At 39.6% G+C, this 11,815-nt stretch overlaps 2 protein-coding genes across 3 annotated transcripts; both read right to left on the bottom strand.

The window, feature by feature from the left end:
* Window positions 1–362: 362 nt before the first annotated feature.
* Window positions 363–2,207, bottom strand: LOC113704891 (uncharacterized). The gene is made up of 2 exons (XM_027226758.1): window positions 2,060–2,207; window positions 363–1,288 (listed from the first exon to the last, which is right to left on the bottom strand). The coding sequence occupies exons 1-2, from the start codon at window positions 2,205–2,207 to the stop codon at window positions 363–365; spliced, it is 1,074 nt and encodes a 357-aa protein (XP_027082559.1).
* Window positions 2,208–7,544: 5,337 nt separating this feature from the next.
* Window positions 7,545–11,441, bottom strand: LOC113702910 (protein NRT1/ PTR FAMILY 1.2-like). Of its 2 annotated transcripts, none has more exons than XM_027224088.2 (4): window positions 11,168–11,441; window positions 10,719–10,936; window positions 9,492–9,733; window positions 7,545–8,870 (listed from the first exon to the last, which is right to left on the bottom strand). In XM_027224088.2, exons 1-4 carry the CDS (start codon window positions 11,280–11,282, stop codon window positions 8,003–8,005), a joined length of 1,443 nt encoding a protein of 480 aa, XP_027079889.1. In that variant the 5' UTR covers window positions 11,283–11,441; the 3' UTR covers window positions 7,545–8,002. The 2 variants fall into 2 exon arrangements, with proteins under 2 accessions (XP_027079889.1, XP_027079888.1); XM_027224087.2 differs by having other exon boundaries at window positions 9,183–9,733; window positions 11,168–11,440.
* Between the last annotated feature and the right edge of the window lie 374 nt (window positions 11,442–11,815).

The raw sequence follows: 11,815 nt of genomic DNA on the forward strand, positions 1-11,815 counted from the left end.
GCTTCCAGCCTCCTATTCTCCAATTTAGGAAATAAATCGATTATGGGATATCCTCCAGTTTCTCCCACCCCCTCCTCCTGATAGAGGTTACGAAAATAATCACGCACCATCCCCTGTAAAATCTCTGGATCATCATGCCACGTACCATTATCATCCCGTAAACTAGTAATTTGATTCTTTCGTCTTCTAACGATTGTGGACATATGAAAAAACTTTGTATTCCGATCTCCCCCCTGCAACCATTCTATCCTAGACCTTTGTCTCCAATATATTTCCTCTTGTTCTAAAATTTGATTATACTCATCCAACAGCTTCACCTCTAACTTTTCCAGCTTGCGCGAATACCGAATGCACAAATTTTTTTAAACGCCTTCCAATCTCGTTTTACATCTCTTTTTCCGGTGAAAAATATTCCCAAAGACTAATAAATTCCATTCCTTAAGTCGCATTCTTAACATCTGCAGCTTCTTTTCTAATGTCTCCTCGTTACCTTGCCAAGCCTCCGCAACTACCCTTTCATATTCCGGATGCGCGGACCAAGCTTGTTCCAGTCTGAAAGGTTTTTCCCCGTTAGTTCTTCGTGGGACTCCCTCCAGGCAGACCTGCAATGGATGATGGTCTGAGTGAGTACGGACCATATGCTTGACCACTGCCTCCTGAAATTGCGCTCTCCACAAATTATTGCATAACGCCCTGTCCAGCCGTTTCCTAACACTCCCAATCCCCTTCCTACAGTTACTCCAAGTAAGTGAGGGACCACTACAGTCCATATCCATTAAACCACCTTGCAAAAGTATCTGAGCAAGACTTGATTGACTTGCTCTTCCTAGCGGTCGGCCACCCTGTTTCTCTTCTGAACTAATCACCTCATTAAAATCCCCTACTACCATCCACGGAAAGTTAATAGATTTATCTATATTTGAAAAATACTCCCATAGAGATCTTCTTGTAGGTGGATCTGGTGACGCGTATACTGCTGATAACATCCACTCCTCTCCTCTCACTCGTTTGACTAGCATATGAATAACTTGTCTATTCCTGGTTATTACTTCTACCGCCCATTTGTGCTTGTTCCAAAGCACCCAAATACCACCTGAAAATCCACAAGTCTCAACACAAGTTTTATCAGTAAGTTGCGAACTCTGGACAATCCAATCTGCTTTCCCACTATCTGTCCTCGTTTCCACTAGTATGAGAATGCTTGGGTCATATTCCCTTAGAATCTCCTTTAAATTCCTTCTGAAATTCGCATTTGCCGCACCGCGGCAGTTCCTGTTGAATTCAAAACCTTGAATTCAAAGCCTCAATTGTTTACTTTTACAAGCCAACAATTGTTGAAATTGGTGGCTTAATTCTTAATCCCACATTGGTTGTTTTAGGAGTTGTAGGATTGCTTGAGAGCTATTTTAGGAGTTGTAGGATTGCTTGAGAGCTATAAATAGCTCTCAAGCCTTCCAATTGAATTGTACCAAGAACAACAAAGAATTACTCATAAGAATTTTGTAATTCTTTGTATTCTTTCTTCTCTCCTAAATTATAAAAGCGGCTACTTGAGTGGTGCTCGGAGAGTAGGCAAAATTGGCCGAACTCCGTTATCAATTTTTCGGGTGCGTTCTTTCCTTATCTCTTTTATTTGTTCCGCATTATTTATTAGTTTCTTTTATATTGTAGTATAGTATTCAATATATTTGTCTATATTTGTCGGGTTTATTTGTAGTGTTTTATACGATTCATTTGGGTGTATCTTTCTTATTCGTGTATACGTATTATTTATGTATACACGGGTATAGTTGTGATAATACACCGTGCACGTAAGTTCTGTCTAGGAGACTGGGTTTTAAGTGGGACCGCTTGTGACCCCTCCAGCCTTTCCTGGGAATTTACTTGGAATGGTAATTTTGTCTAAGGAGATTGTTTCGACAATCTTTCCTGAGAATTACTGAATCGGTTTAATCACTAGTTGTATTCTTGAGTGGGAAATTACCCGATTTTCCCAACAAGTGGTATCAGTGCCGAAGGTTCGTCCTTTGGCTTGTTTGTAATTTATTATATTGAATACTATCATTTGAGTCTGTAATGGCATCTGACAATTCTACGTCAAAAATTATATCTGGGGCATCGGCTTCCTCGTCCACATGGTCGAGAATTCCAATGTCAAGTTTGAAGGTGGCGGTGGAGACATTTGACGGTACTGGCCATTTCGGCATGTGGCAAGGCGAAGTCATGGGTTCCCTTTTCCAACAGGGTCTTGACATTGCCATTGAAGAAAAGAAAACAGATGACATAGAAGAGAAGGAGTGGAGTACCATAAATCGGTTGGCATGCGAAACTATTCGATCGTGTTTGTCCAAAGAGCAAAAATATGCTTTCAAGAACGAGACTTCTGCATGGAAATTGTGGAGGGCATTGGAGGAGAAATTTCTGAAGAAGAGTGGTCAGAATAAACTCCTAATGAAGAAAAGATTGTTCCGATTCGATTACCAACCAGGTACTACTATGAATGAACACATCACTATGTTTAATCAATTAGTAGCAGACCTGTTAAATTTAGATGTAAATTTTGAAGATGAAGATTTGGCTTTGATGTTGTTGTCATCCCTTCCTGATGAATTTGAACATTTGAAAACTACGTTACTTCATGGGAAGGAGAATGTGTCTTTAGATGCTGTATATTCTGCTTTGTATAGTCGTGAATTGAGAAAGCAGGATAAAATGAAAAAGAAAGTAGCTGCAGCAGATGAAACGTTAGTGGCAAGAGGTCGTCAACAAAGCCAATCAAAGGGGAGAAGAGGAAGGTCCAAATCGAAAAGTAGAGTTGCCAAAGATGAGTGTGTTTTCTGTCGTGAGAAAGGGCACTGGAAGAAAGACTGTCCAAAATTAAAGAAGAAAGGGAAAGCTCCGCAAGACGTAAATGTTGCAGAATGCAAAAGTGATGCGGAATCATATTTCTCTTTGGTTGTATCACCTTTGACATCCCATTCAGATGAGTGGATTTTGGATTCAGCTTGTACCTACCATATGTCTCCCATGCGGGAGTGGTTCTTTGAATTTGAAGAATTTGATGGTGGAGTTGTGTACATGGGAAATGACAATCCATGTAAAACAATTGGAATAGATTCAATCAAGCTGCGTAATCATGATGGATCCACTAGAATCTTGAAGGATGTTCGGTACGTGCCGAATTTGAAGAGGAATCTCATCTCCTTAGGACTCTTGGAGTCAAAAGGCTTGGAAGTGAAGATGCGAGATGGAATTCTTAAAGTAACTTCAGGAGCACTTGTGATGTTGAAAGGTGTGAGAAAGAATAATCTGTATTACTATCAAGGTAGTATAGTTATTGGGACAGCAGCAGCAACAACATCTTCCAGTAGCAAGAAGGATGCGGAGGCAACAAAGTTGTGGCATATGCGATTGGGACATGCTGGTGAAAAATTCTTGCAAAATCTTGCCAAGCAAGGATTATTGAAAGGTACGAAAGTTTGCAAATTAGAATTTTGTGAGCATTGTGTTCTGGGAAAATAAAGAAGAGTGAAATTTGGCACTGGTATCCATAATACCAAGGGTATTTTGGATTATGTGCACTCAGATGTATGGGGACCTGCCAAGACTCCATCTCTTGGTGGCAGGTATTATTTTGTCACTTTTATTGATGATTTTTCCAGAAGAGTTTGGGTGTTTACTTTGAAGAGCAAGGATGAGGTGCTAGGAATTTTCCTTAAATGGAAAGCTCAGGTTGAAAACCAGACGGGAAGAAAGATCAAGATCTTTCGAATAGACAACGGTGGAGAATACAAGAGTGATCCCTTCCAGAAGATATGCCAAGAATGTGGCATAGTTCGGCACTTTACAGTTAGAAAAACACCGCAGCAGAATGGGGTGTCAGAGCGTATGAACAAAACACTAGTGGAGAAAGTACGTTGCATGCTGTCTAATGCTGGGTTAGGCAGAAAGTTTTGGGTTGAAGCTGTGACATACGCTCAAGATCTCGTTAATCGCTTGCCATCATCTGCAGTCGGTGGCAAGACTCCATTAGAGGTATGGTCTGAAAAACCTGCAACAGATTATGATTCTTTGCATATTTTTGGTTCTACTGCATATTATCATGTAAATGAATCAAAATTGGATCCACGTGCAAAGAAGGCTTTCTTTATGGGCTTTAGTGCTGGAGTTAAGGGATACCGTTTGTGATGTCTAGAAGCAAATAAGACCATTATCAGCAGGGATGTTACCTTTGACGAATCTGTCATGTTGAATAAGGTAACACAAGATGGGACCAATGGTACTCCGCAACAGGTGGAGGGTACGCCGAAACAGGTGGAGTTTGAGCAGATAATGGTGAGTCCAACAAACAGCACCTTCAGTGACGCTTCCATGACAGAAGAAGAGTCAGATGAGGAAGAGGTTTCAACCCAAGAACCTCAACAGCAGCAAGAATCAATTGCCGTCAATAGGGCAAGACGAGAAATTCATAAACCTGCTCGTTTTGTTGACATGGTGGCTTATGCACTTCCAGTTATTGATGATGTTCCATCCACATTTTCTGAAACAGTTCGAAGTACAGAAAATGATAAATGGAAAGATGCTATGGAAGAAGAGATGCAATCTCTTCAGAAGAACAAGACGTGGAAGTTGACACAACTACCGAAGGGCAAGAAGGTAATTGGATGCAAATGGATATTTGCAAAGAAAGAAGGATTTTCTGACAAGATTGATGTTCGCTACAAGGCAAGATTGGTGGCTAAAGACTACGCTCAGAAGGAGGGAGTTGATTATAATGAGGTATTTTCTCCAGTTGTTAAACATTCCTCTATTAGAATTTTGTTGGCCTTGGTAGCACAGTTGAATTTGGAGCTAGCTCAACTTGATGTGAAGACCGCGTTCCTTCACGGTGACTTGAAGGAGGAAATCTATATGGGTCAGCCAGATGGATTCAAAGTTGCTGGTAAAGAAAATTGGGTTTGTAAGCTGAGCAAATCGTTGTAAGGATTGAAACAATCACTGAGACAATGGTACAAACGATTTGACCAGTTCATGATGGGCCAGAAGTACACAAGAAGCAAATACGATCACTGTGTGTATTTACGCAAGTTACGAGATGAGTCCTACGTCTACTTACTCTTGTATGTTGATGATATGCTGATAGCATCAAAGAGCCAAGTTGAAATTGACAAATTGAAGGTTCAGTTGAATAAAGAGTTCGAGATGAAGGATTTGGGAGAAGCCAAGAAGATTCTCGGCATGGAGATAAGCAGGGATAGAACGAGAGGCAAGCTTTGTCTGACACAGAAGCAGTATTTGAAGAAAGTACTAAAACGTTTTGGCATGAATGAAAATTCAAAACTTGTAAGTACTCCACTTGCTCCTCATTTGAAACATAGTAGCCTATTATCTCCAAACACGGATGAGGAGCGAGCATACATGGCGAAAGTCCCGTATGCTAATGGAGTTGGTAGCTTGATGTATGTAATGGTATGTACGAGACCCGACATTTCACAGGCAGTTGGTGTGGTAAGCAGGTTTATGCATGATCCAGGCAAGGGTCATTGGCAAGTTGTGAAATGGATTCTACGGTATATCCAAAATACCGTAGATGTTGGATTAGTATTTGAGCAGGATAAATCACTTGGTCAATGTGTAGTTGGATATTGTGATTCTGACTATGCAGGTGATTTGGATAAGCGACGTTCTACAACTGGCTACTTGTTTACATTTGCCAAGGCGCCAGTTAGTTGGAAGTCTACTTTGCAGTCAACGGTGGTTTTGTCAACAACGGAGGCAGAGTACATGGCGATTACAGAAGCTGTGAAGGAGGCAATTTGGCTTCAAGGATTGCTTGAAGACTTGGGAGTTGGTCAAAAACACATTGACGTGTTTTGTGACAGTCAGAGTGCTATTCACTTAGCAAAGAACCAAGTCTTTCACGCAAGAACGAAGCACATTGATGTTCGCTATCACTTTGTGCGGGAAATTCTCGAAGAAGAGGAGATTTTTCTCCAGAAGATTCGGACTACGGAGAATCCTGCAGATATGCTGACCAAGGTGGTTACAAGGTCCAAGTTTGAACATTGTTTAGACTTGGTCAATATCCTGCATATTTGAGTTGGCGCCTGAGGGCTCAAATTTGGAAGCACCACAAGGACCGTTTGTTATTTTTGGGTGGGATTAGAAATTATGCCAAGGTGGAGATTTGTTGAATTCAAAACCTTGAATTCAAAGCCTCAATTGTTTACTTTTACAAGCCAACAATTGTTGAAATTGGTGGCTTAATTCTTAATCCCACATTGGTTGTTTTAGGAGTTGTAGGATTGCTTGAGAGCTATAAATAGCTCTCAAGCCTTCCAATTGAATTGTACCAAGAACAACAAAGAATTACCCATAAGGATTTTGTAATTCTTTGTATTCTTTCTTCTTTCCTAAATTATAAAAGCAGGCTACTTGAGTGGTGCTCGGAGAGTAGGCAAAATTGGCCGAACTCCGTTATCAATTTTTCGGGTGCGTTCTTTCCTTATCTCTTTTATTTGTTCCGCATTATTTATTAGTTTCTTTTCTATTGTAGTATAGTATTCAATATATTTGTCTATATTTGTCGGGTTTATTTGTAGTGTTTTATACGATTCATTTGGGTGTATCTTTCTTATTCGTGTATACGTATTATTTATGTATACACGGGTATAGTTGTGATAATACACCGTGCACGTAAGTTCTGTCTAGGAGACTGGTTTTAAGTGGGACCGCTTGTGACCCCTCCAGCCTTTCCTGGGAATTTACTTGGAATGGTAATTCTGTCTAAGGAGATTGTTTCGACGATCTTTCCTGAAAATTACTGAATCGGTTTAATCACTAGTTGTATTCTTGAGTAGGAAATTACCCGGTTTCTCCAACAGTTCCAACTGATAATATTCATAGAATCACTAACTACTAAGATGTGGGATCCAATCCCTCCTGCTCCTCATGCACATCCTGCTCCTGTGTGTCCATGACATCTGATACATCACGTAGATACCCAAAGCCCTTCCCGTCACTGTGTTGAATACGTGTAGGGTCCCCTGGGTCATCAATCATAACATCTCCCCTGCCTTCTAACTCCTGTTCTTTCCCCCATTTCTTTAGCCATAAGTCCTTCTCCTGTCCGTCCACTCTTCGCTCCAGCACTGAACTGTCTTGCTCCGGAATGACTCCTGCCCTCCCTTCCCTTTGGTTCTCTCGCCTTAGAAGACGCGCCAAGTCTTCCACCTTATCCAAACTCTCCCCTTCCTGAGCCCTCGAACATTCACCCTCGAACATTACTTTCCTCATTTCAACAAATCTTATTTCTATTTTATTTCACAAACTATTAGAACATTAGGCTTCATAGAATACACATTGTGATAATGTGATGGAATGGAGACACTGGCTCCAAAAGAAATTTGGGTTTAAGACATTTACGTACCTCCCTTTTGGTTTGACCAAATTATTAATATGTTCAATTTTCTGTGGAGTCAACAATAATTTGTTGCTAAAAACTAGTCTAGGGGAGTATTTTCAGCCACAAGGTGAAGAAGGGGTTCAATCAATGCATCCATCACTTCTAGCAATAACTTGCTAAATCTTCTTATCTCCTGATGAAGCTAAAATTTCATCTAAAAGGCAAAAAGGAAATTACCAAGGAAGATTATTCCTCTTCTGCAGTTCCCGGCTGCCAGACATCAGTGCATCCAGATATGACAAGTTGGATGACAGGTTTTCAAGTAAAACGGTAGACTTACAATCTTGAACATTTATGGTTTGCATATTCATACACCAAAAGCATACATCTATAGATACAATCCTATTCAACAGTGGCATTGCCAACGATATGCAGAGCATGAGTCCGACCTTCATTACCAGCCGTGTGGAATGACATTGTTGAAAACATCCAGATCAACTGATATTCTTGACTCCCAGGCTTCTGCAGGTATATTGATCACGATGCAACTTGTCTAGGTTTAACCAACTATATTACAGCAATGAAAGACCTCTAGTTCTAGTCATCCTGTTCATGAAAAGTTGTCTCTTTCTTATCTTCTTTGCCAGGACCATAAGCCTTGCTGCAAATGAGGAAATAAATCATGTTAGGCACACTTAAGCCAGCAAGAACCCAATAGTAATAATCATAGTGACCCTTATTGATGTTGGTCGAAATCCAGCTTTCTTTTCCTCCCAGTTTTGAGAGTTCGTCAATGGCGTTCATAAGAAAACTTGCTACAAGATTTGCCGCAGACATCCCAAGTAAGGAAAGAGTGGAAGATATACTTGACATGCTTCTTGGAAACTCGGAATAATAGAACTCATTCTGTGCAACTATATTTGCAGTTGCGCCAGCGCCGGTCAGGAAAGATTGGGGGAGAAGCCAAAGCAATGACATGTCCACCACTGCATCTGAATCATCTGAATATCCTTCCCTGATAGCCAGACTACGTCGTTTAACCTCCACTGTTGCTGCCACTATCATGCCTACGAAAGAAAGGGAAATTCCAATTGCCATTCTTTTCCTTGTCGAGAGATGAACAGGTCTCCCCAAAATTCTTGATGCAACAGGCAGGATTATCTGAAGATAAAAAGGTATCCATAGTACTGCACCGACAACGGCAAACATACTACAAGAACCAGCTGGCATTTCAAAGTTTGGACCAAATTTTCGGTTCATGGACTTTGCTTGAAGTACGGAAAATGAGCCCTGGCTGCTAGTTATTGACATTATCATTCCTGTGGACCATAAGGGGATCACTCTGAGAACCGACTTCAGGTCCTCAACTTGATTTACTGTGCAAAGACTCCAGGGATCTGCCGCTTTTCCATCTGTTGTCAAGTCTTTCTCAGGATCTATGATGATGCAAGCTTTATTTAAGAACCTGGAAGACAAATTATTGAAGCTTCCATAAGAGAACATTGTTTAAATGACCTACTAGGAACTTCTCGCTTGAATGTTCAAACTCCAAATGACTTTAAAGAGAAATTCTCTGACTCAAAAAATGTTATTACAAATTGTTAAATTCACCAACATATGAAAAATAAAATAGGATAATTGCAAACCAATTATAGCTACCAAATACAGGCAACCTTGCATAATCGAAATTATGCATATATATGAATCAAGAAAGAAATACAGCCCTAGCCTGTGAGCGGAGCTAATCATTTTGGATAAGAGAAAATTAAGATCACACCTTAGTTTTTCACTTGGAAGACAAATTGATGGACCCCTGTGGTGATGGCACAGCAATTTTGACCTCTCTGTTGACAATTCTATATGCCGTTTCCTATAAGAGGCTACAGCCACTTGAAGCATTTCGACAATTAAACTTGATTTAGCCTTCAACTTGACATATAAGTGCGAAGCCAAGGAGAATGACAGAGTTGACAACAACATGAGCATGACTGGAATGCCAAAACCAACTTGCCATCCCAAGCTTTCTTGTGCGTAGACAATGCAAGTATAAGCAATTAAAACAGAAATTGTGGATAACGCATAGTACCAGCTGAAATAGGACTCCAGAACCCGTCCATTGTTGTGGCCACCTGCTTTTTGTAACTGATCAGCACCAAAAGCTATGGATGAAGACGTAATTCCTCCAAATCCAATAGACGTGAGTCCTAAACAAGAATACAAGAGAAAGAGTTGAAAACTTGTCGCAGAGCTACAATTTTTATTCGATTCATGACATGGAGGCGGCTTTGCTTGTGGAATCATACTTGTTAGCCACAAAAGAGCCATTCCCTTCAATCAAAGTAGAGACTCATTTTCAGATGATACCATTAAAATTAGAAATAATATAGTAAATTTGAAGAACTAAAAATGCACCCCTCTGTATTACTGGTCAGTAGTGTAATTTTTTCTTGCAGCAGCACGACTACTTCGGTGCATCAACAAGTGAAGCCTTAAAGAAAGATGCAGAGAATTTAAATTTCTTTAAGTTCTACTAGTGTGATGTGCAACAAATTATCTTCTAAAAGTCAGGGGTTCTTTTTCAGTTTTCTTCACTGCACATGAAATATCAATGGAGCAGGATTTGTAACTGAAAACTAAAATATAAAGCTGCTGTGCGCGTGAAGAAACTAATGGCCTGCATTTTCGGATGACATCATGCCATATATGATTGGAATCCTCTCAAAAAAAAAAAAAAAAAGAAGATGATTATGGAGTTCCATTCCAAAAGTTCAGAAAGAGCTAATATAAAATGAGAGTTGCTGGAAACAGAATTAGACAAGAAAGTCTAAAACATGCCTTTTCTGCAATTTGTTTCACCGGTTTCCTATGTGAACATGTTGGTTCTTAATTGAAATGAAACACAGGGTCAGAACAGATATAATTTTGTCACTGCATGAAGATAAAAAGTGAGAAATGATGTATTTTTCCGACAAAAAAAGCATCTGACAGCGGCAGGAAAATGATTTACACCACTCTTAAGCAACAATGATGTAATTTTAAAGTGCACCCCAACTCCTCCTCCTCACAAGATCATTAAGCATTTTAAAATGTTCTTTGATCCATCCTGGCCGCCAGATTGTAAATCAAAGAAAAAAGCCAGGGATACTCTATAAAATTCGTCCACTTTCACAGTACAATCTGAAGTTGAAAATGACATGATAGATGAAAATGCAAGAAATCGGAACAAACAACTTCTTGTGCGATGAAAAATTAAACATAATTAAAATAAATATTAACCACTGAAAACACTAAAGTGTGTAAATGGGGTATTTACCAGAAGACTAATAACACAACCAAATAAGATCATCCGAAATCGACCCAGAAATGAATCTGCAACTATAGCACCAAGAAGGGGCATGAAATTTGTTGCTGCTGACCAAAGAAAGATTGTGTTAGACCCAGTAGCCATGTTCAAATGATACTCTCTCGTCAAGTACAGAATCATGCTTGGCTGTAGCCCATAGCTTGCCACCTGCGCAAAAGCCTCATTGGCTTCCCCCGGAAAAAAACCATTAAAACACAGAACGGTCAATTCTTAATAGAAAATTTCACTAAAACTATTCCTCAATAAACTTCAATTAAACAAAGACACATGGAATGAGAATCAGATATACCTAGTTTTAATAAGGGTCGTTTGTTTCTTGTTTTCAAAGTGAGGTTTCAGCCCTTCCCACCCCACCCCTTCTACAAATTCATAGGAAAAAAGAAAGAAAAAGGAGTTACCTAAAATGAATGGCATTGTTCTGAAGCCACCCTTTCCTGAAAATCCGTCATGATCATCAAGTAAAGGCTTTGTAATCATACTTTCTTGTTCATCATCAGCAGAATTCTCCATCATGCATGTAGGGACTTCTACTTCTTCTTCTTCTTCTACTGCAATAATGTGTCTAGTGTTTTGATCTTGGTTCTCGTCCAGCAACCATAATGAGCACACTGGAAAACAATTACTAATATTTTATATGAATAATTCTATACTAAGCACACGACCTAAGTGGCAATGCAAACTGAAACCAATTTATAATGGGCTGAGGGAGTAATGATGTGATGTTAACTAGTACCGCTGGCACAACTTACCATTGTGGTCCATCAACTAGATACCAATTTATAATCCAACAATCCACATTGAATTGCTGAATCCCACCTAGATGCCCTCTTCGAAGTAGAGTGGGGTCTTTTGATTTTACACTAAAATTAGGTGGAGATAGATTTGATTTGAAATTGAATGGATGAAATTGCAGGACGATTTCTAAAGATTGCCAAATTTATTATTGTCTTTTTTGTATGTTATTATGTTTTTTTTTTATCATTCGTCGCTATTTTATCTATATCCTACTCTAGTCTAATCTATATAAGGGGAGACCCAACTGGGTT

Source organism: Coffea arabica, chromosome 8e (genome assembly GCF_036785885.1).
Source record: "Coffea arabica cultivar ET-39 chromosome 8e, Coffea Arabica ET-39 HiFi, whole genome shotgun sequence".
Taxonomy (NCBI): domain Eukaryota; kingdom Viridiplantae; phylum Streptophyta; class Magnoliopsida; order Gentianales; family Rubiaceae; genus Coffea; species Coffea arabica.

Excerpts from the sequence above, each read along its gene's own strand:
- LOC113704891 (XM_027226758.1), bottom strand. The coding sequence starts at position 2,207 with ATGCCGAAATGGCCAGTACCGTCAAATGTCTCCACCGCCACCTTCAAA. Across the intron at positions 1,289-2,059 it reads CATTACAGACTCAAATGATA|GTTTTGAATTCAACAGGAAC; the intron begins GTATTCAATATA and ends TTTGAATTCAAG.
- LOC113702910 (XM_027224087.2), bottom strand. The coding sequence starts at position 11,282 with ATGATGGAGAATTCTGCTGATGATGAACAAGAAAGTATGATTACAAAG. Across the intron at positions 10,937-11,167 it reads AACAATGCCATTCATTTTAG|CCAATGAGGCTTTTGCGCAG; the intron begins GTAACTCCTTTT and ends TTCCGGGGGAAG. Across the intron at positions 9,734-10,718 it reads GTTGTGTTATTAGTCTTCTG|GGAATGGCTCTTTTGTGGCT; the intron begins GTAAATACCCCA and ends CTTTGATTGAAG.